We start from the raw sequence: 24978 nt of genomic DNA, 5'->3' as shown, positions 1-24978 counted from the left end.
TTTCAATTCAGCAATAATTTTGGCTGAATTATTGAAATTCTGATGCCAAGTTTGTAATACATGTTGTACAGTTTTATACCATATATGTATCTTAAGCAGGTATAATCGCGTCTCCCGGTTCATTGGAGATGCTCCAGCCGGAACAATAATATAATAAATATTTCTTTCGCTAATCTCCAGTTAAATCGAACAATTATATAATAAATATTTCTTCCAGTTTGTGTTTTAAAGATATAACTATGCCTTTATAAAATATTTACCACATATATCTGTTAAAATAATATCAATGGTTGAACTTTTAGTAAATCTACAAAAATGCATAGGAAATCTTGTAACCATTGCATCTCTACCTCTTCCCTAAAATCAGGAAAGGTTAATGCCTTCATTGTTGCAGTCACAAAAATCTTACAAATTTTGATTTTCTCTCTTTTTGACTCAATTTTTCAGGACAACTAATATCCCCAAACTGCAAAAATGGATGAATTATGCAACGTTAACGTGAACCCGGCGTTGTCCATGACTGCACAGGTCTCGACCATTTTGGTCCTGTCGCACGTTTTTCACATTATCCTTAAGCCCTTAGGACAACACGCCCCTATTGCCCAGATCCTCGTAAGTATGTCACGTCATCCATCTTATACCGTTTATGAAATCTATACTCGAATAAAACTTATGGTTTCGATTATGTTTTTACACCACCTTTTCGTATTTTGCAGGCAGGGTTCGTCCTTGGTCCATCATGTTTATCAAGATGGCCTCAAATACACAACTTCTTCTTTGAAAATTTCGTTATTGATTTCTATGCAAGTTTGGCACTTTACAGTAGAATTGGTATCATGTTTCTCATAGGCCTTGAAATGGATGTATCTTATATAATTAATCACTCAAGTACAACAAGCGTCATCGCGTTTGGTGGCTGTTTAATGTGTACAATATTCGCAACAGCTATTAGCTATTTTGTATATGAGGAAACTAACTCGCAAGGGTCGATAGTCATGTTGGCTTTAGTCCTTACAGTAATTTTAGCCAGTACAGCGTCTCCTATTGTGTTTCGATTAGTTGCTGATTTGAAGTTTACGACCACTGATTTTGGACGTTTGGCTATATATTGTTCGTTGATCTCCGATATGTATGCTGTATTTATTTTAATAATAATTACAGCAGTAAGACACAGAGATGGTTTTTTTAGGTGGCTACTAAAGGGTCTTTTTTCCCTACTGCTTCTTGTGGGAGTTGTTATTTTAACCAATTACTTAGCTAATTCCCTTAATCGCCATAGCAGAAACCGAAAGCATTTAAGACCTATTGATATCATGCTGATATGTTTAATCGTGGTATCGGCTGCTATGACACTTGAAACTATGGGATTTAGCAGTGTAATAGCTTGTTTTATTATGGGCTTGATGTTTCCACGACAAGGTAAATCGGCTAGGACCATGTTGGCTACAATGACATATACGGTTCACAACTTTATATTCCCAATTTACTTTGGGTTCGTTGGGTTTAGAACCGATATTAGGTATCTCAATAGCATAAGAAACATTGGCATTGTTGTTATGGTGATCTTGTTGAGCATTGGTGGGAAGATCGTTGGCACGCTTTTAGCTTGTCGCTATTTGAAAAGACCGTTGAACGAGGGTGTTCTTCTCGCGTTTCTCTTCAACATGAAGGGGCATGTTGATCTTTTAACGTTGACGTCGGCTATGCTCAATAAAGTAAGTGCTTTATCATTCCAAAAGACAAAAAATTTCAATGCATTCAGTGGCAGATCCAGAAAAATTCTTCTGATAGTTTCTAAACATAAAAAAAATTGAAAAAAACAATATACTCTGTAATAGTTTACGATGTTAAACTTTAGGATTTTGCTAATGACAACCCTTAGAACTGTCGTTAACGTGCATAAATTAGTTTTAGATTTGCCTGACCCCCATCAAAAAGACATTCTCAACTGCTATGATACAATATAACTATGCACGTTAACGACAACCCTAAGCGATGTCATTAGCAAAATCCTAAACTTTACCATTCCAACTCCTACAATACAAATTTTCAGTGTATCCGTTGGCGGATCCAGGATTTTTGTTCGACATGGTCAAAACGTTAAAAACTTAGAAAAGAATATTATAATAACTTAAGACGTCAAACCTTAACTTGTAAATGCACTAAAAATTTGGTCGTCGGGGCGGCATATTGAAGTTGCTCTACACTAGATCCGCCACTGAATGTATCTCTTATAGAAAAAGAGTTGATGTTAGTTTTGTGGTAATGCGCGCAGGCTGTCACAAGTTATCTGTTCTACAATTTGATGATTATATGTGTTCTGATTAGTTCTATGGTCTCATCCATGGTAGTTAGTTTCTTGGTGAAAAGAGAAGGTCAAACGTTCGGTATAAAACATATACCTTTGGAATTTTTAAGTCCTAAAAAGGAGCTAAAACTATTAGTTTGCGTGCATAGTCCGCACATGGTCCCTACTATGGTTAGTCTCATCGAATCACTAAGAGGACATGAAGATGCTCCGATCACACCTTACTTCATGCACTTGGTTGAGCTACGTGAGCAACAAACCGAAAATTCAGCAGATTATAAGCACCAAGAAGAACTTAGTAGTGATGATGATGATGATGATGATGATGATGTTTATGATGTAGATGACACAGGGGAAATAAATGAGGCGGTTGACATATTAACCGCAGAGACAAATATAACAATTCATCAAGTTAAAACTGTATCACCGCAACTGAGAATGTGTCAAGAAGTTTGTGAGTTTGTGGACAACGTTCGTGCATCGATTATAATACTTCCATTTCACAAACATCAACGTATAGATGGGAAATTTGAGAAGGATAAGGAGAGTATAAGGAGAATAAATCAAAAAGTAATGCATGATGCTCCATGTTCAGTTGCGATTCTTATAGATCGTAGGCATACAGCTAAGGCGTCACTGGTTACTGGATCTGAATGTTTGCAACAAACGGCATGTTTGTTTTTTGGTGGGCCTGATGATCGAGAAGCGTTAGGAGTTAGTAAACGAATTAGCAGACATCATCATAGTAATCTGACTATTATTCGGTTTCTGCCAACATCAAAAAAGGTTGTGAATGTGGGAATTAACGTTTCGGCTAAGGGTAATGATGTTCCAAAAGCTGCATTGAATATCGATGCAGATATTGACAAAGCAGACAGCTCTGCCTTAAAAAAGTTCTATCACAGGTAAGGTTGTGTTTGATTACTTCTTAATTGATTGATTCAATGCTGAATGTGGAACCATTAAGTATTTAACGCGTTTGTTTCTGACCACTTAATGGTATATGGTGTTGAATATCGTTGCAGAACCATTCAGAATTAAATACACTCTTAACCATTAAACACCAAAAAAATTTATGTAATGTCCTCTTGGAATTATATCAGGAACACTTATTAAACAACTAAGAAAATCGTAGTTTTTTAATCATGTTCACAAACTATAATTCGTATCATGTTCTTATGCTTTTTAATTTCAGTTATGTGACATCAGGCAAAGCCGGATTTGTTGAGAAGTATGTGGACAATGGGGCCCACACAGCGATGGTTTTGATAGACATGGCGAACATGTACTCAGTGATCATAGTAGGAAAGGGTAGTGGAAGATTAGATTCGGCTCTTACGACTGGAATGAGTGATTGGGAAGAGTGTCCCGAGCTAGGGACTGTAGGAGATTTTTTGGCTTCTTCGGAATTTAATATTAGCGGTTCAGTTTTGGTTATTCAACAACGTGTACACAAACAAGGTGACCATGATGACATTTAGGTGTATGTAGAAGTCAACAAAGTCCATTATTAAGAGAGCGAGTTTATAATCATATAGTGATTTACATAGATGCAGCTGTGATAAATGAGTGATATAACTTACCACTGGTTTTCTACTTCTGTGAGCATTTCCAAAGAAAAGGGCCCTGGATATGTCAAGCTCAACTATTGCTCTAATTTATACGAATTTTGTCGTCCACATCAACATAACTCTCTTTCATTAACCTTTTGCTAAATCCTCCAATCATTCACTAACATGAAATCACAAATTAAATATACCCCACAAAAGATAAAATGTACAAGTTAGACCACAATCTGCGGATGGTGAGAGGGCTCGTTAACGAGCATTTTTGAGTAACGATGATCGGCACCAATTTGCCAAAAGCTTCGTTTGTGACTCCTGCAGCAGAGTTGTAACGAGTATAAGTGGGCCCATGCAGTTTTCAAGTTTTTTTTTTTTTTCCTTTTATGTACCACATGAAAAACTGCAAAATGTATCTTTAAAATAATTCAAATGGATTAAAGTTTGATGGTGGAGTATATGATATAGTTAAGGAATGTTAAAGATTTTTGTGCTGATATGTCATGATGTGAAAATGAAAAGTTCTGTTAAAGACTGTTATGGTAGGGAGTGACCTTACAAAATATAAAACCATTGAGCCCTACCATCACTCATGAAATAATCGCCGAGCTACTCACCATCATTTCACTAATCATGCTTTTGTCAGGTGAGTCACCATTGCGAGTGGTTTTGTATATAAATGTCACTTATACTAACCAAGTGACGACAATAATGTAGTTAACCTACCCTGTAATTTGGTTTTGTAGACAAAATATCTGGATCTTAGAATCAATCTAGACTCGATCTAGAGGCGAAGAAACACTAGACCTAGACTCAAGCGAATTGCGGTTTGTTCACGGGACCGAATTAGTCGAACCTAGACCTTAATCTAGATTAGAACTATGCCGAAGGTGTTATTCAGTAGGTTGGAGGTCAGGGAATAATAACAATCGGCTAAGGTTACGTGAGAATGTGTAAACTATCAATGAATCATGAAACCCGTATATATAATGTCTGCAGCGACAGTCGATCGACTGTCGTGTTTAGTCGATCGAATATCAACTTACACCGACCTTGCACTGTGTCGACTGTCGGTATCGACTGTCTAGTTAGTTTATCTATTGATTAACACATTCACACACAATATCAAACATTCAATAGTCACGATTCCCGGTACAAAGTTCAACATTACAAGACTGGGGTACACGATAACGTTCATAGAACTAGGAATTACAAATATGCACTAACACGTTTAATCACTTAGCAACATATTTTGAGTTGTTAAGATAAAGGGACAAAAATATTACATGGAATAATCGGGTTAGATTACTCAAAAATAACTTATTCACGTTGTTTACAACTTATTATTCAATTTCAGTTCTTTGGTTGTAGTTTTTCATTTGTGTTAGGACGTTGCTGCCTTTGTGTTGTGTTTTGTTTCTAGTCTACTTTTTTTATGATTTACTGTAAATATTACAAAGTTATACCGAGTAGTTTTTACGGAAAATAGAATCTTTATTCTTGGCGTCGTACCTAAAGAACAAAACATTCCACAAACAGAACAAAACAAACGCTCAGAGCCTAAAAAGTCTTGTAGCACGGCGTCGTTTATAATCATCCCTACGAAATACACCTGGTTGAATACATCCGTACAGATGATTCAACCACAGGTGCACCATAAACCCTAGGATGATCACTCTCCATTCCATAATCCATCATCGGCCGATACTCAAGTTCTTCATCATGATCGCGCACAAATTCCGGCACCTCAATCTCATTTCTCCTTATCGCCTCCCACAAATAATCTAATCTACTCACATACTTGAGCTTTCCATATAACCTGTTACACACACACACACACACACACACAATTTCAATCAATTATAATTTATAATTTTATTTAAATTTCACGGCCTTCAAATTATAACATAACATACTTACCCTCCGGTGAAAATAAACCGGCCAAACGTGGCTAGAAATAGTTTCGATTGTAGATCTGGATGAACGAAATAAACAGTTTCTAGATTCTGTTTTACATTGATTGGTATCGAATCGTAAATTACTCCAAGGAACGAGATTTTAGGCAAATTTTCACTCTTACAGACATCTGTGTGGATGTACGCGATCGCAAAAGGTCTATCTTCGAATTTAGGAAATATTTTATTTTCTAAATATTTGTTCAACACGTCAACACTTATACTCCTTGCTGCAACAGTTTTGTAAAATAAACTTTAAAATTTATTAATTTAATTTGAGTAATAAAACTGCGATAATTATGCTGTTATTCAAGGCTTTGAAATTTTACCTGGAAAATATTTACCGATGATTCGAAGAATTTTACGGCCGTGTTTATCTCTGCCTTTGATCTTGAAAAGATTAAGTTTGTCGATGAATTGTTCTTGATCCGGTGAGAGTTGTTGAGACATGATTGATGATCAATTATTGTTAGAGATAAGATTTAGTGGAATCTAGACAAGATTGATTCTGGATAAGATGGGGATTATATATATATAGAAAAAGAGGATTCGATAATTCAAAAGTGAAAGTGAAGATAATTATTGGAGTAATTTATTTTAATTAATTAATTATTTGTAAGATAAAATAATTGAAGATGAGAAGGAAAATATAGTGTAGTGGTGGTTGGATATGCCGGAGGAATATCCGAAAATTTGGACGGTTATAATGGGAATTTTGGCCGTTGGTTGTGGGTCATGTTTTTGTTTAGTAATCTAGACCGTTGGTTTTGGTGTGGGGTCTTTGATGGGGATTTGTTGTTTTAGTTAAAGTGTGTTAGTGGGCCCATAACGTTGGTGTCGGTTTTGAAAGTGGTCAATCTTCAAAGGTTAGTGTGGTAGATGTTAACTTACTACAATAGTGTAATATGAAGTATGTAATATGTAATATAATCGTTGTTTTTCAAATAACTTATTAGAACATATGTTGTGATTCATTATTGTATTCTGTATCAAATTTAATTTTGAGTTTAACAAGTTAAGAAGTCCGCGCTTCGAAGCGGAACTCCAAAGCAAGCCCTAATGGAAAACCAAGTGTTTGGAAAGGAAAAAAACAATGTGTATGAAAGGTGGCTCAAACCATTTAGCATTTTTTTTTAAAAACATCCGTTTTGTGAGTAGTTCATTGCGTTGTGTTCGTAAAATTATTTCGTGTTCAACGGTATTGTTAGAAAAATTTAACTCGCGACGTTGGGGGGTTATTTTGAAAAAGTGGATGTTGGTAATATAATAATGTTGGGAATAGTGAGTTCATAGTTTCGGGGGCCGATTTGTGTTTTGATCAAAGTTGGAGGGTTATTTTGAAAAAATGAATTTTGGTAATAAAATAATGTTAGAAATAGTAAAATCATATTTCAATTGAATATATTTATAATTTATAATATAATTTAATACCGTAATCAGCGTCTAGGGAAGTGATTCAGTGTAGAATACAATAATAATGAATGTTTTGTCTTGGAATGGAAGGTGATAAAACTCATTATCCAAATTGATAAAATCATCTTGTATTGTGTTGATAGATTTTTTTTTTCTTTTTTGATAAAAATAACGAAAACTTTTAAAAATAATGGGAAACGTTTTCGAAAAGAAAAACATCTCCAACAAAGTCACAAAGAACAAGAAAAGACCCGATAACGCTCGAACCTAGAAAACGGCATTACAAAACTAACTAAACCGAGCCTCATCTATAGAAACCAAATATACCAAAAAACAATATATGTACTACCGTACTACTTAGAAGGTGTTTTTCATTGTCTGATATTCCCTCGTTTCTAATTTATTATCCAGTATTTCATTTTGCGATGTTTCAGATTAATTGTCAACTTTCAAAAATAGAAAATAATAAGAAGACTAAGTTCTATGATGCTCTTAATGTATGTAGATAGAATTAAATGAGAAAAAAAAGTAATGGTAAAACTGAAAAGTAAACAAGAAAGTACAGTACTCTTATAATATTTTCTTAAACTTTTTGTCTTTTATCTGTGTACAATTAATATGAGATGGATATAGTATATAACATTTAATATACTCCCAATATCAGAACATCAAGAAAGCTTCTTCGGTCATGATCCGGGCGCAACCAAAAAATTTCTGGTCACGACCAGAATATTCCAGTCATAACTGATTGTTGATTATGACCATGAAATTATGGTCATCAACTATCTATAAATCTCAATCATGACCCGCTCGCCGATCTAGAAATCTAGATTGTGACCTGTTCACGACTTGAAAATCTCGAATTCTCGATCATGACCTGGTCGCGATAGGAAATCTCAATCGTGACCCGACAGGATCGGAAAATCCCGATCGTGACCAGTCACGATCAGGAAATCTCGATCGTGACCTATTCACGATCTTGAAATCGATCAAAAAATTTTGATCATGATCAGTTCGTGACCAGGAAATCGCAATCATGACCAGTTCGTGACCAAGAAATCACGCTAGAGAAATGTTGGTATCGCAAGATGCAACCCATTAAATTTTACTATTTTGTTAATTGTTGTTGCCGTGCAACCACAATTATTCTGGTCGTGGCCAGAAATTAGTTCACCACAAAACAAAAATCGAAAAAAGCACCTTTTTCTGCTGAATATTGTATCATATTTATAATTGAAGAAATATTTGAAATAATGTTAGTCCAAGTTTTTTTAAAAGGCTAAAAGAACAAAAGTTGAGCAAATTCTTAAAAGTAGACTGGGATCCTGATGAAGACTATGATAACAGTGAAAATTCCGACAATGAAACGGTACCGGAATCGGTGCCGGAACCATTCAGTCTGACAAAAGAGAATGACGACATGTTGGGAGATCATGCGTCTAGGTGCATGGAGACAAGTGCAAATTTTAATAATGACAATTATGAAGGCGGTGGCCCACTTCCAAATGACATTGGTAGTTGCACTACGAATAAAGATAATACAGAGAATGTTAACGGTTCTGTCGGCTGTGATTCATCCACTCCCAAGGTAAATCATAACTTCTCTGACCCCACCCATCATGATCACCCCACCCCTATGCCTAGTCCATTAAACCTTTCCAGCGCATCACCATCCTATCACCATTCTTTTCCCGTCAACTCTTCCTTTAACCCAAATCGGAATAGTAAGCCCAACAAACATACTACACCCACGCCCAACTTTCCAAACACTCACCCACCAAATTACCAATCTCGCGAGCCCAACAAATCTAGTAGCCCTAGTAGCCCATCTAGAATTAGTATGTCTACCAACCATAATTCACCCAAGCCCAACCTTCCAAACACCTGTCCAGCAAATCACCTTTCTCATGAGCCCAACTGAAATGTCCCGTTCTTATTGATTAAAAACGTTCCATATTAATTGATTTCGTTGCGAGGTTTTGACCTCTATATGAGACGTTTTTCAAAGACTGCATTCATTTTAAAACAAACCATAACCTTTATTTCATCAATAAAGGTTTAAAAAGCTTTACGTAGATTATCAAATAATGATAATCTAAAATATCATGTTTACACACGACCATTACATAATGGTTTACAATACAAATATGTTACAACAAAATAAGTTTCTTGAATGCAGTTTTTACACAATATCATACAAGCATGGACTCCAAATCTCGTCCTTATTTAAGTATGCGACAGTGGAAGCTCTTAATAATCACCTGAGAATAAACATGCTTAAAACGTCAACAAAAATGTTGGTGAGTTATAGGTTTAACCTATATATATCAAGTCATAATAATAGACCACAAGATTTCATATTTCAATACACATCCCATACATAGAGATAAAAATCATTCATATGGTGAACACCTGGTAACCGACATTAACAAGATGCATATATAAGAATATCCCCATCATTCCGGGACACCCTTCGGATATGATATAAATTTCGAAGTACTAAAGCATCCGGTACTTTGGATGGGGTTTGTTAAGCCCAATAGATCTATCTTTAGGATTCGCGTCAATTAGGGTTTCTGTTCCCTAATTCTTAGATTACCAGACTTAATAAAAAGGGGCATATTCGATTTCGATAATTCAACCATAGAATGTAGTTTCACGTACTTGTGTCTATTTTATAAATCATTTATAAAACCTGCATGTATTCTCATCCCAAAAATATTAGATTTTAAAAGTGGGACTATAACTCACTTTCACAGATTTTTACTTCGTCGGGAAGTAAGATTTGGCCACTGGTTGATTCACGAACCTATAACAATATATACATATATATCAAAGTATGTTCAAAATATATTTACAACACTTTTAATATATTTTGATGTTTTAAGTTTATTAAGTCAGCTGTCCTCGTTAGTAACCTACAACTAGTTGTCCACAGTTAGATGTACAGAAATAAATCGATAAATATTATCTTGAATCAATCCACGACCCAGTGTATACGTATCTCAGTATTGATCACAACTCAAACTATATATATTTTGGAATCAACCTCAACCCTGTATAGCTAACTCCAACATTCACATATAGAGTGTCTATGGTTGTTCCGAAATATATATAGATGTGTCGACATGATAGGTCGAAACATTGTATACGTGTCTATGGTATCTCAAGATTACATAATATACAATACAAGTTGATTAAGTTATGGTTGGAATAGATTTGTTACCAATTTTCACGTAGCTAAAATGAGAAAAATTATCCAATCTTGTTTTACCCATAACTTCTTCATTTTAAATCCGTTTTGAGTGAATCAAATTGCTATGGTTTCATATTGAACTCTATTTTATGAATCTAAACATAAAAAGTATAGGTTTATTATCAGAAAAATAAGTTACAAGTCGTTTTTATAAAGGTAGTCATTTCAGTCGAAAGAACGACGTCTAGATGACCATTTTAGAAAACATACTTCCACTTTGAGTTTAACTATAATTTTTGGATATAGTTTCATGTTCATAATAAAAATTATTTTCTCAGAATAACAACTTTTAAATCAAAGTTTATCATAGTTTTTAATTAACTAACCCAAAACAGCCCGCGGTGTTACTACGACGGCGTAAATCCGGTTTTACGGTGTTTTTCGTGTTTCCAGGTTTTAAATCATTAAGTTAGCATATCATATAGATATAGAACATGTGTTTAGTTGATTTTAAAAGTCAAGTTAGAAGGATTAACTTTTGTTTGCGAACAAGTTTAGAATTTACTAAACTATGTTCTAGTGATTACGAGTTTAAACCTTCGAATAAGATAGCTTTATATGTATGAATCGAATGATGTTATGAACATCATTACTACCTTAAGTTCCTTGGATAAACCTACTGGAAAAGAGAAAAATGGATCTAGCTTCAATGGATCCTTGGATGGCTCGAAGTTCTTGAAGCAGAATCATGACACGAAAACAAGTTCAAGTAAGATCATCACTTAAAATAAGATTGTTATAGTTATAGAAATTGAACCAAAGTTTGAATATGATTATTACCTTGTATTAGAATGATAACCTGCTGTAAGAAACAAAGATTTCTTGAGGTTGGATGATCACCTTACAAGATTGGAAGTGAGCTAGCAAACTTGAAAGTATTCTTGATTTTATGAAACTATAACTTTTGGAATTTATGAAGAACACTTAGAACTTGAAGATAGAACTTGAGAGAGATCAATTAGATGAAGAAAATTGAAGAATGAAAGTGTTTGTAGGTGTTTTTGGTCGTTGGTGTATGGATTAGATATAAAGGATATGTTATTTTGTTTTCATGTAAATAAGTCATGAATGATTACTCATATTTTTGTAATTTTATGAGATATTTCATGCTAGTTGCCAAATGATGGTTCCCACATGTGTTAGGTGACTCACATGGGCTGCTAAGAGCTGATCATTGGAGTGTATATACCAATAGTACATACATCTAAAAGCTGTGTATTGTACGAGTACGAATACGGGTGCATACGAGTAGAATTATTGATGAAACTGAACGAGGATGTAATTGTAAGCATTTTTGTTAAGTAGAAGTATTTTGATAAGTGTCTTGAAGTCTTTCAAAAGTGTATGAATACATATTAAAACACTACATGTTTATACATTTTAACTGAGTCGTTAAGTCATCGTTAGTCGTTACATGTAAATGTTGTTTTGAAACCTTTAGGTTAACGATCTTGTTAAATGTTGTTAACCCAATGTTTATAATATCAAAAGAGATTTTAAATTATTATATTATCATGATATTATGATGTACGAATATCTCTTAATATGATATATGTACATTAAATGTCGTTACAACGATAATCGTTACATATATGTCTCGTTTCAAAATCATTAAGTTAGTAGTCTTGTTTTTACATATGTAGTTCATTGTTAATATAATTAATGATATGTTTACTTATCATAATATCATGTTAACTATATATATAACCATATATATGTCATCATATAGTTTTTACAAGTTTTAACGTTCGTGAATCACCGGTCAACTTGGGTGGTCAATTGTCTATATGAAACCTATTTCAATTAATCAAGTCTTAACAAGTTTGATTATTTAACATGTTGGAAACATTTAATCATGTAAATATCAATCTCAATTAATATATATAAACATGGAAAAGTTCGGGTCACTACAGTACCTACCCGTTAAATAAATTTCGTCCCGAAATTTTAAGCTGTTGAAGGTGTTGACGAATCTTCTGGAAATAGATGCGGGTATTTCTTCTTCATCTGATCTTCACGCTCCCAGGTGAACTCGGGTCCTCTACGAGCATTCCATCGAACCTTAACAATTGGTATCTTGTTTTGCTTAAGTCTTTTAACCTCACGATCCATTATTTCGACGGGTTCTTCGATGAATTGAAGTTTTTCGTTGATTTGGATTTCATCTAACGGAATAGTGAGATCTTCTTTAGCAAAACATTTCTTCAAATTCGAGACGTGGAAAGTGTTATGTACAGCCGCGAGTTGTTGAGGTAACTCAAGTCGGTAAGCTACTGGTCCAACACGATCAATAATCTTGAATGGTCCAATATACCTTGGATTTAATTTCCCTCGTTTACCAAATCGAACAACGCCTTTCCAAGGTGCAACTTTAAGCATGACCATCTCTCCAATTTCAAATTCTATATCTTTTCTTTTAATGTCAGCGTAGCTCTTTTGTCGACTTTGGGCGGTTTTCAACCGTTGTTGAATTTGGATGATCTTCTCGGTAGTTTCTTGTATAATCTCCGGACCTGTAATCTGTCTATCCCCCACTTCACTCCAACAAATCGGAGACCTGCACTTTCTACCATAAAGTGCTTCAAATGGCGCCATCTCAATGCTTGAATGGTAGCTGTTGTTGTAGGAAAATTCTGCTAACGGTAGATGTCGATCCCAACTGTTTCCGAAATCAATAACACATGCTCGTAGCATGTCTTCAAGCGTTTGTATCGTCCTTTCGCTCTGTCCATCAGTTTGTGGATGATAGGCAGTACTCATGTCTAGACGAGTTCCTAATGCTTGCTGTAATGTCTGCCAGAATCTTGAAATAAATCTGCCATCCCTATCAGAGATAATAGAGATTGGTATTCCATGTCTGGAGACGACTTCCTTCAAATACAGTCGTGCTAACTTCTCTATCTTGTCATCTTCTCTTATTGGCAGGAAGTGTGCTGATTTGGTGAGATGATCAACTATTACCCAAATAGTATCAAAACCACTTGCAGTCCTTGGCAATTTAGTGATGAAATCCATGGTAATGTTTTCCCATTTCCATTCCGGGATTTCGGGTTGTTGAAGTAGACCTGATGGTTTCTGATGCTCAGCTTTGACCTTAGAACACGTCAAACATTCTCCTACATATTTAGCAACATCGGCTTTCATACCTGGCCACCAAAAATGTTTCTTGAGATCCTTGTACATCTTCCCCGTTCCAGGATGTATTGAGTATCTGGTTTTATGAGCTTCTCTAAGTACCATTTCTCTCATATCTCCAAATTTTGGTACCCAAATCCTTTCAGCCCTATACCGGGTTCTGTCTTCCCGAATATTAAGATGCTTCTCCAATCCTTTGGGTATTTCATCCTTTAAATTTCCCTCTTTTAAAACTCCTTGTTGCGCCTCCTTTATTTGAGTAGTAAGGTTATTATGAATCATTATATTCATAGATTTTACTCGAATGGGTTCTCTGTCCTTCCTGCTCAAGGCATCGGCTACCACATTTGCCTTCCCCGGGTGGTAACGAATGTCAAAGTCGTAATCATTCAATAATTCAATCCACCTACGCTGCCTCATATTCAGTTGTTTCTGATTAAATATGTGTTGAAGACTTTTGTGGTCGGTATATATAATACTTTTGACCCCATATAAGTAGTGCCTCCAAGTCTTTAATGCAAAAACAACCGCGCCTAATTCCAAATCATGCGTCGTATAATTTTGTTCATGAATCTTCAATTGTCTAGACGCATAAGCAATCACCTTTGTTCGTTGCATTAATACACAACCGAGACCTTGCTTTGATGCGTCACAATAAATCACAAAATCATCATTCCCTTCAGGCAATGACAATATAGGTGCCGTAGTTAGCTTTTTCTTCAATAACTGAAACGCTTTCTCTTGTTCATCATTCCATTCGAATTTCTTCCCTTTATGCGTTAATGCAGTCAAGGGTTTTGCTATTCTGGAAAAGTCTTGGATGAACCTTCTGTAGTAACTGGCTAGTCCTAAAAACTGGCGTATGTGTTTTGGAGTTTTCGGGGTTTCCCACTTTTCAACAGTTTCTATCTTTGCCGGATCCACCTTAATACCTTCTTTGTTCACTATGTGACCGAGGAATTGAACTTCTTCCAACCAAAATGCACACTTTGAAAACTTAGCGTACAATTCTTCCTTCCTCAATACTTCTAACACCTTTCTCAAATGTTCACCGTGTTCTTGGTCATTCTTTGAGTAAATAAGTATGTCATCAATAAAAACAATGACAAAATTGTCAAGGTATGGTCCACACACTCGGTTCATAAGGTCCATGAACACAGCTGGTGCATTAGTTAAACCAAATGGCATGACCATAAACTCGCAATGACCGTAACGTGTTCTGAAAGCAGTCTTTGGAATATCATCTTCTTTCACCCGCATTTGATGATACCCGGAACGTAAGTCAATCTTTGAATAAACAGACGAGCCTTGTAGTTGATTAAATAAGTCATCGATTCTCGGTAATGGGTAGCGGTTCTTGATGGTAAGTTTGTTCAACTCTCGGTAGTCGATACACAACCTGAATGTACCATCTTTCTTCTTGACAAACAAAACAGGAGCTCCCCACGGTGATGTGCTTGGTCGAATGAAACCACGCTCTAAAAGTTCTTGTAATTGGCTTTGCAGTTCTTTCATCTCGCTGGGTGCGAGTCTGTAAGGAGCACGAGCTATTGGTGCAGCTCCTGGTACAAGATCTATTTGAAATTCAACGGATCGATGTGGGGGTAATCCCGGTAATTCTTTCGGAAATACATCGGGAAATTCTTTTGCAATGGGAACATCATTGATGCTCTTTTCTTCAGTTTGTACTTTCTCGACGTGTGCTAGAACAGCATAGCAACCTTTTCTTATTAGTTTTTGTGCCTTCAAATTACTAATAAGATGTAGCTTCGTGTTGCCCTTTTCTCCGTACACCATTAAGGGTTTTCCTTTTTCTCGTATAATGCGAATTGCATTTTTGTAACAGACGATCTCTGCTTTCACTTCTTTCAACCAGTCCATACCGATTATCACATCAAAACTCCCTAACTCTACTGGTATCAAATCAATCTTAAATGTTTCACTAACCAGTTTAATTTCTCGATTCCGACATATATTATCTGCTGAAATTAATTTACCATTTGCTAATTCGAGTAAAAATTTACTATCCAAAGGCGTCAATGGACAACTTAATTTAGCACAAAAATCTCTACTCATATAGCTTCTATCCGCACCCGAATCAAATAAAACGTAAGCAGATTTATTGTCAATAAGAAACGTACCCGTAACAAGCTCCGGGTCTTCCTGTGCCTCTGCCGCATTAATATTGAAAACTCTTCCGCGGCCTTGTCCATTCGTGTTCGCCTGGTTCGGGCAATTTCTAATAATGTAGCCCGATTTTCCACATTTATAACAAACTACATTGGCATAACTTGCTCCGACACTACTTGCTCCGCCATTACTCGTTCCGACACCATTTGTTCCTTTCGTTCTATTAACCCCTGGTCCGTAGACGTCACACTTCGCCGCGCTATGACCATTTCTTTTACACTTGTTGCAAAATTTGGTGCAGAACCCTGAGTGATACTTTTCACACCTTTGGCATAGCTGCTTCTGATTGTTGTTGTTGTTACGGTTATTATTGTTGTTGGGATGATTGTTGTAGTTGCTGTTGTTGTTGTTGTTGTTGTTGTTGTTGTTGTTGGGCCGTTTGTTGTAGTTGCGATTGATGTTGCGATTGTTGGGATAATTGTTGCGATTATTGTTGTAATTGCTGTTGTTGTTGTATTGGTGATTCTTATCACCGTTTTCCTCCCACTTTCTTTTGACTTGCTTCACATTGGCCTCTTCAGCAGTCTGTTCTTTAATTCTTTCTTCAATCTGGTTTACTAGTTTGTGAGCCATTCTACATGCCTGTTGTATGGAGGCGGGCTCGTGTGAACTTATATCTTCTTGGATTCTTTCCGGTAATCCTTTCACAAACGCGTCGATCTTCTCTTCCTCATCTTCGAATGCTCCCGGACACAATAGGCACAATTCTGTGAATCGTCTTTCGTACGTGGTAATATCAAATCCTTGGGTTCGTAACCCTCTAAGTTCTGTCTTGAGCTTATTGACCTCGGTTCTGGGACGGTACTTCTCGTTCATCAAGTGCTTGAATGCTGACCACGGTAGTGCGTACGCATCGCCTTGTCCCACTTGCTCTAGATAGGTATTCCACCATGTTAACGCAGAACCTGTGAAGGTATGCGTAGCGTACTTCACTTTGTCCTCTTCAGTACACTTACTTATGGCAAACACCGATTCGACCTTCTCGGTCCACCGTTTCAATCCGATCGGTCCTTCGGTTCCATCAAATTCCAAAGGTTTGTAGGCAGTAAATTCTTTGTAGGTGCATCCTACACGATTTCCTGTACTGCTAGATCCAAGGTTATTGTTGGTATGTAGCGCAGCCTGTACTGCGGCTATGTTTGAAGCTAGAAAAGTACGGAATTCCTCTTCATTCATATTCACGGTTGTAACGACCCGGAAAATTTCGACTAATTTAAAACCAAACTCTCGATACGATAGTGTAATTTCAACACAATAAGAGAATCTGTTAGGTTGAGTCTCAAAAATTTTGAATTGTTTCATTTATCCAATTGACCTTCGGCCATTCCCGACGATTCACGAATCATTATTTGTACATAAATGTGTATACATATAAATATAAATATAAATATATGTAAATATATAATAAATTAAAATAATATATGATATAATTAAATTGTTATTAAAATAAATCTATATATATATATATATATATATATATATATATATATATATATATATATAGAGTATATCAAATGTAATTATTTAATGATTGTAACACTCGTTGAACGTTTCGACTATTATTTAGAGAAGTTTAATTCGAACTTATATGATTTTTAAAATAAAAGGTGATCCAAAAATATGTTGTATAGGCTTATTAAAAGTATATTTAGAATTTAATTTGATAAAATATAACATTTCGAATATTTTACATGGGATTTAGTGGGAATAGTTGAGTTAATTTTTATTTAAATAATTAATGTTTATTTTTATAAAATAATGACTATAATAATTAAATATATATAATATAAAATTTGGGATTTATCTGAAAGACTTTTATCCGCCACTGATTATGAACGGAGTACGAATTTCAGTCCGTGAATGAAATAGTAGGCGACGGCTAATTTAAATCACACGTTTTATATTTAAATTATATTATAATATTAAATCATCAATTTCTGTTATCGATTGATATCTTAACACTATACCTAATTGATTGAATGATTGAAGTCACTGTTTACTTTTTCCGATTCATCCGTTTCTTCTTTCACAAATATAAGAGTTATAATATATTATTATTTTAATTTATCTTATATTATATATATGTGTGTATTATATGTACACTTGCATATGAGGACACAGACAACCATTTCACAACAACTTCTTTCTTGTTTCTATTTCTATCCGGGACCCTTCCACACCTTAACCATAAACAAAGAGCTGCTCATTTCCATCACTGGAGTCACCACCACTCGAACCGTTGTGTTACTTTTGTTCGAAGACCACACACATATTCACCTAAAACCCACCACCTCGTCTACTTCAATCCTACAACCACCCGCCATTTTTTTTCTTCATGACAACCATCACCCATCCGCCGGTACCTGCAACCACCACATCACCATCACCAAGAACAACCTCAACAACCGCCATATCTATCTCTCTCATCTCTCTCTCACCATCTCTCTCCTAATTCTATTTTGGGTCTCAGTCGACGTAAGAATCATCACCACCACTGTCTCAACCATCATCACCACGACTAAACTACCACCACAACCATACCGTTTACAGCTGCAACTATTTATTTCTGTTTTCCATTCCTTCGATTAAAACACCACCCAAAGTGACAATCGAAGATGGTGAACACGATAGAAACAAGAATGATGATTATATTGTTTATTGTCGCTGCTGCTACGACTGGCTTCTGTTCGAACCACCACAAACTCAAAACCCACTCATACGAAACCCACTGCTACAGTACGTGAACCAGTTACGAATTTATTTCTGTTTAAATTTAAATCACGATGAAAATGATATAGTTAATGGGTGTTGTGTAAAATGTTAGTTCTTGGGTTGCAGTAGGGCCACATTCACATCCCACTAGCTTTGTTTTAAAAAAACAAAAATGATGAAAAGGAGTAATGGACAGATCGGCTTAGTGGTACTTGCAAACTCTAAATATCCTAAACATTGAGCCGTATAAATAATTTAGATTGTTGAGCCATTTTCTTGTTGTTGGGCCAGAGGTATTGTTGGGCCGAGAGTCTGATATATGTTAAATGAAATGGCGAATAAAACCAAGAACTTATGAGTGCTGCAGTGGTTTGGTGATGTTTCGGTTAGCCAAGAGGTCACAGGATTGAACCTGGGCTTGAACAAATGTTTTTTTTTTTGAAGATGAAACAAACAGAGCTATAGACACTAGGTATATATTAATGGATTGTGTTTTAATCAAAAATAAAAGAGGAAGTGGAAGGATGGTTAAGAGAGTTATGTGTTAAGCGAGAGGTCTTGTGTTCGAGCCCCGTCTCAAGCACTTCTTTTTACTTGAAGCTTTTAAGGGTATAACTCTTTTAATTTTTATTTCTATTTTTATTGTTATTATTATTATTATTACTAACTAATATTAGTATCATTATTTTAAATCTATCATCTTATAAAAAAAAATTAGTAATGCCATTATCATTAAAAGTAACATATTTACTATCATTACTATTAGTATTATGAATATCATTAGAATTATTATGATCATAAAATATAAAGACTACATATACACAACTATATTTAAATTATCATTTTTTATTATTATTATTATTATTATTATTATTATTATTACTAATCTATGATTATTGTTGTTATTATGATTAATAAAGCTGATTGTTATTATTATTATTGTTAATATTATTTTAGTATTATTACAATTATTATTTTTAACAAAAAATATTTTTATATAAAAATATATTTATTACATATAACATCTATATTGATATTCTTATAATAAATATTAAGTATTTATTTAAAATATATATAGAATAAATATAGTTAACTAAATTAATGAAGTATATATGTTATTAAAATAAGAAGTATATTAATGATATAATTTGTTAATTATTATTTGTTTTAATATATATAAACGATATAGGTTCGTGAATCCGAGGCCAACCCTACAACTGCTAAATGTCGTCATATGTATTTTTACTATAAAATACAGTATCGGTGAGTTTCATTTGCTCCCTTTTTAATTGTTTTTGCAATATATATTTTTGGGACTGAGAATACATGCGCTGCTTTTATAAATGTTTTACGAAATAGACACAAGTGATCAAAAATATATTCTACGTGGAGTTGTACCATGGCATATTTCTTTATACTTGGTAACTAATATTTACGTGAGGAGCGTAAACGCGAATCCTGTTGATAGATCTATCGGGCCTGACAACTCCAACCGGGCTGGACGACCAGTTTTAAACGGTTGCACAGTACTTCGTTTCGTTACTACACTTGGTACGGTGTAGGGTTTATTTAAGAATATGCTGCTGTGATTTAAATGTTAAGTATGGTTACCAAGTGCTCAACGTCTTTTCATACACTTGCGAATGTATTATGTTTATAAATATGAAATCTTGTGGTCTATTAAAATAATGGAAATAATTATTTACGATAAACCTATGAGCTCACCAACCTTTTGGTTGACACTTTTAAGCATGTTTATTCTCAGGTACGAATTAAGTCTTCCGCTGTGCATTTGCTCATATTACTTGGAGTCCTTCATGGCATATTTAGGACAGTACCTCGCAATGGGACCAGATGTTGTTGATTTCGTCCAGGGGGATATGGACGGGTTACTACAGATGGTGTAACATCCCGCATTTTTCCGTTAAATTATTTTAACGCCCGTCTTTTTCTTTTTAAATAATACCCTTCATATCTAGATTCGTATCCTTTGTTAAGTAACATTTTAAATATTCTCGTTATCGGATTTTTAATATCTCCCGTACTTCCGTGTTATTTAAAATAATTCGTTTGGTCAATTCACGCACCCGCAACCGAACGCGAGGGACTAGTTTCGCCATTGGAGTAAAGATGTGACTAGCTTGACTAGTCAACACCCACCTCCCCATTTTCCTTTTCATTTTCATTTCCATTTTCTTTCTATACTTTCCAATTTTCTCTCAAACACCACTACAAAGAATCATCATCTAAATTCGGATTTGGAAGCTTCAACCAAAACAAAATACATATTTGGAATCCTCTCTTCATCCTCTTCAATTTGATACCAACTTCATCTCATTTGGGTAACTTTCTAAAATCACTAATTTTATGTGTTCTTGAGATTTTTGAGTTATAAAGTTGTTAATTAGTGTCTATGGCTCATTGTGATGTCGTGTATGTAATTTGTATGCTCGATTCGTTGTTTTTGGTGTAACTAGTTCAATATGAAAATTACTTGCTAAATCCTTGATTTTGGATGATCAAATGTTGTTAGATTGTTAAAGTGCATGTTTTAAAAGTGTTACTAGTATCATTAGCTTCGTTTTGATGTATAGGTTGATTAAGGAAACTCCAAGAACATGATTAGTGATTTTGTGAACTTGGATTAGGGTTTGATAAGCTTTAGATGAACTTTTGATGCACCAAATGCTATGAAATATTGTAGATAAGAATTTTGTTGCAATGTGTGTATGATTACCTTCGAAACGGCATATCATACATGTAAATTGGTTGCCCGAATCATAAAATGCGTTTTAGAACTTGAAACTTTGATTATGAACGTTTAATGCGGTTTTTGGTTGTTGTTAGTGATGAATTGCTTGATGAAATGTGCTTAGTTGTTTTCCTTGTCAAATTACCTTTCTAATGATATAGGTTATGCGTTTTAAGTGTTTTCGGTGCATGAAATGTGTTATATTGTATTTTGGTTCGTGACTTGGACCATTTGTCTGCAAACTGCATGATTCCCAGGTATTGCGCGCCGCGCATTTACCCGCGCGCCGCGCAGAATCAGAGATCCCAGATGTTTGCCTTCTTGGTTGAGTTCTGACCAGAAATTGCACTTGGGTGCGCGCCGCGCAACCCAGTGCGCGCCGCGCAAAAGCCCCAGGCCACTCTCTTTTGTTTTTAAATGTCACAAAAATGTTTCCGCTTAACTAAAACTCCGTTTAACATGAAACTTGACTATTAGGCTCTTATATGACTTCTCGTCTTGGGAAAATTGTCGGATACCCGACCCGACCCCGTTGACTTTGACTTTGACTTTGACCAAGTTTGACTTTTAGTCAAACTTAACCAAACGATTATACAATCGTTCTAACATACTTAACTACTTGTATCGTGCATGAAACTTGACAAATTGATTCACATGCTATATTAATCGAGTCGTAACGAGCCATAGGACTAATTGAACATCTTTGACCGTTTGTGTTTACCGTTATTGATACAACCTATATGTTTAGGTCAAGACTAGCTTTGTCTTTGCACGCGTCTACTTGTTGAAGTACTTTATTAACTCTTGCACTCAAGGTGAGATCATAGTCCCACTTTTTACTCTTTTGAACTTACTTTTGGGATGAGAAAACATAAACGATTCTTTTGAACTAAGTGAACACAAGAACGGGAAAACAAACATTCTACATACGAGTTTAGAACAAAAATCCTCAATCCGATTATCATTAGTTACATCAGATGGTGTAAGCGAGAACTTATATTATATGGCCATATGGGTTTGACAACCCTCATCTTTGACGGTTCGCTACCGTCTACGGATGAAATATATTTTCGGGAAACAGTGTTGTTCTAGCACTAATTGATGGGGTATTCAACGGACGGAATGTTAAGTTTTGATAATTGGGTGCTCGTGAATATTAACTTTTAGAATGTATTACTATTATTTCAACTTTTCAAACCTTGTGGTTTGACTTACTTACTTTTACTCACTTACTTACTTAAACCTATGATTTCACCAACGTTTTCGTTGACAGATTTCTATGTTTTTCTCAGGTCTTGCACGATATGTGATACATGCTTCCGCTCACTATTTGATACTTGTATTGGATGTCGAGTATACATGCATTTCATGGAGCGTCTTTTGACTTCACTTTAAACCGTGTCGCCTAGATTTCATTTGTACTTATAACCTTGTAACTTAACTTTTGGTTGAACAATTCTTGTAAACTTTGGAAACAATCTTTATTTTGAAATGAAGGCGACATATTTTGGTCAAACATTGTCATAAAGACTTATGACCATGCAATGGGACCCACGTAGACGACGCCGTCACTTGACGATTTGTCGGGGTCGCTACAAGTGGTATCAGAGCCTTGGTTGTAGGGATTTAGAGTTCATTTGTGTTCACCCCGAGTCATAGGGTACATAGGTGAATCTAGACTACAACCGGCATATAGACTGAAGTAGGAATTACTTGACTATTTGTGAATTTATACTCGAACTCTTCTATCATATCTAACTCGTATTCGATCTTGATCTTACGTTGATAAATTTTGTTGACGCGCCACCTTGACTTTATGAAGTAATGTTAAATGCACATGAGAATCAGGGTAATATAATTTCCGGGATTATATTACGGTGATTCACATGGACGTTCCGACATTATGACATAAAGAATTTAAGGCGAGTCAAGGAAAAATTTTCTCTATATCCTTATTCCATATCACGGTTAGTATTGTTAAGAATACTAATCAACGATATTCTTGTGTCTTGAAGGAACAATGGCTCACCAAGGTCAACACAATACCCCTCTCGAAACTCTAGAACAAGCTCTTCAACGAATGATAACCACCGCCGTGGGTACGGCCGTGGCCGATCACTTTTCCAACAACACCAATCGTGGAGCCGGTAATTCAAGCGAAGGTTGCTCCTACAAGAACTTCATGAAGTACAACCCTCCCACTTTCGATGGAACCGGAGGACCGGTTGTTCTCACCCGATGGTTTGAACAAATGGAGACCGTTTTTAACACAAGCGGTTGTCGAGACCAAGATAAGGTCAAGTTTTCCACCCTCACTTTCACCGGCATTGCTCTTTCGTGGTGGAACAAGTACGTACAATCGGTGGGTATCGATGAAGCCCACACACTCTCATGGACCGAATTAAGAGAGAGAATGATCACCGAATATTTTTTGCGCGACGAGACTCGAAGGCTCGAACAGGGTCTAAGGAATTTAAGAACGGTCGGGAATGACCTCGGAGCTTATAATCAACGGTTTACCGAACTAGTCTCAATGTGTCCAAATCTCATGACTCCCGAATCCCTAAGAGTCGAACTTTACATGGATGGCCTCCCTAAGAGCATTCAACACGGGGTAATGGCATCCCAACCCACTAACCTACAAGAGGCTTTAACAAAGGCCCACCAAACTTTAGAAACGGTGAATGAAATGGAAGCACCGGTACGAATGGTCGAGAACCACCCGGGTAACAACAAAAGAAAATGGGAAGCCTCGCAACCAAGCAACCACAACAATAACAACATCTCCAAGAAGCCTTTCACCCCCGGCGGCAAGAAGGGGTATGCCGGAACCCTACCTCACTGTAACAAGTGTCGCAAACATCATTTTGGTGAATGTGGCAAACCATTTTGCGTCAAGTGTCAAAGAAGTGGCCATGTGGCCCATGTCTGTAAGGGTACCGTTACCGTCGCTCGAAGGGTGCCCAACGCACACAGGACGGGTGCATGCTTTGAGTGTGGCCAACTGGGTCATTTTAGGAATGTGTGCCCAAAGAAGAAATCAACCCCAATGCACGCCATTGAACTTTCAACATCGACACCTAGGATGCCCGAGACGACGATGGACTAGTCACGGGTACGTTTCTTCATAACAAACCGTATACTTCATACTTGTTCGATTCGATTACCGCTAGACGTTTTACAACCAAGACTTTGACTTGTACTCATTACCTTCCATCTTTTCCCCTAGATACTATTTAGGCGATTTAAGCGACCAACGGAAAAATATTGTGTGCCTATAAATATTATCGGAGGATATATGTTAAGAAATTGAACTCGACACCAATAGAACTAAGGAACTCAAAACCTATTCATTAAGGAGAAATTGTTTCCCTACATTTATGTATAGATTATTGTGAACTAAGAAATTTTCGGTTGGAAACCGATACCCTCTCCCTCGCATCCATGACCTCATGATTATTTGCACGAATCCCGTATGTTCCAAATCAACCTCCGTTCCGGTTATCATCAATTGGGGGTTAAGTGAGACGATGTCTCCTAAGCCACTTTCCGAACTCGCAACGTTAGTTGTAAATCTCTCTTAGTACCGTTTGATTTATTTAGGGCTCGCCCGTATCCATAAACCTCTTGAACCGCGTATGCAAATTCACATAGACTAATCTGTTATCGTATTTATAGATGACATCTTAACTTAT

At 35.9% G+C, this 24978-nt stretch overlaps 2 protein-coding genes across 2 annotated transcripts; one reads left to right on the top strand and one right to left on the bottom strand.

Moving 5' to 3' along the window:
- Positions 1-474: 474 nt before the first annotated feature.
- On the top strand, positions 475-3789 carry LOC139859486 (cation/H(+) antiporter 1-like). The gene is made up of 4 exons (XM_071848272.1): positions 475-612; positions 717-1715; positions 2276-3213; positions 3504-3789. The coding sequence occupies exons 1-4, from the start codon at positions 475-477 to the stop codon at positions 3787-3789; spliced, it is 2361 nt and encodes a 786-aa protein (XP_071704373.1).
- A 1554-nt stretch (positions 3790-5343) lies between these two features.
- LOC139857738 (uncharacterized) lies at positions 5344-6395 on the bottom strand. Its single transcript, XM_071846566.1, has 3 exons — positions 6155-6395; positions 5791-6055; positions 5344-5689 (listed from the first exon to the last, which is right to left on the bottom strand). The coding sequence occupies exons 1-3, from the start codon at positions 6273-6275 to the stop codon at positions 5470-5472; spliced, it is 606 nt and encodes a 201-aa protein (XP_071702667.1). The 5' UTR covers positions 6276-6395; the 3' UTR covers positions 5344-5469.
- Positions 6396-24978: the final 18583 nt, after the last annotated feature.

The sequence above is a fragment of the Rutidosis leptorrhynchoides genome, chromosome 7 (genome assembly GCF_046630445.1).
Source record: "Rutidosis leptorrhynchoides isolate AG116_Rl617_1_P2 chromosome 7, CSIRO_AGI_Rlap_v1, whole genome shotgun sequence".
Taxonomy (NCBI): domain Eukaryota; kingdom Viridiplantae; phylum Streptophyta; class Magnoliopsida; order Asterales; family Asteraceae; genus Rutidosis; species Rutidosis leptorrhynchoides.
Note: the sequence above shows the minus strand (reverse complement) of the source record. Positions and strands in the feature narration are given on the sequence as shown.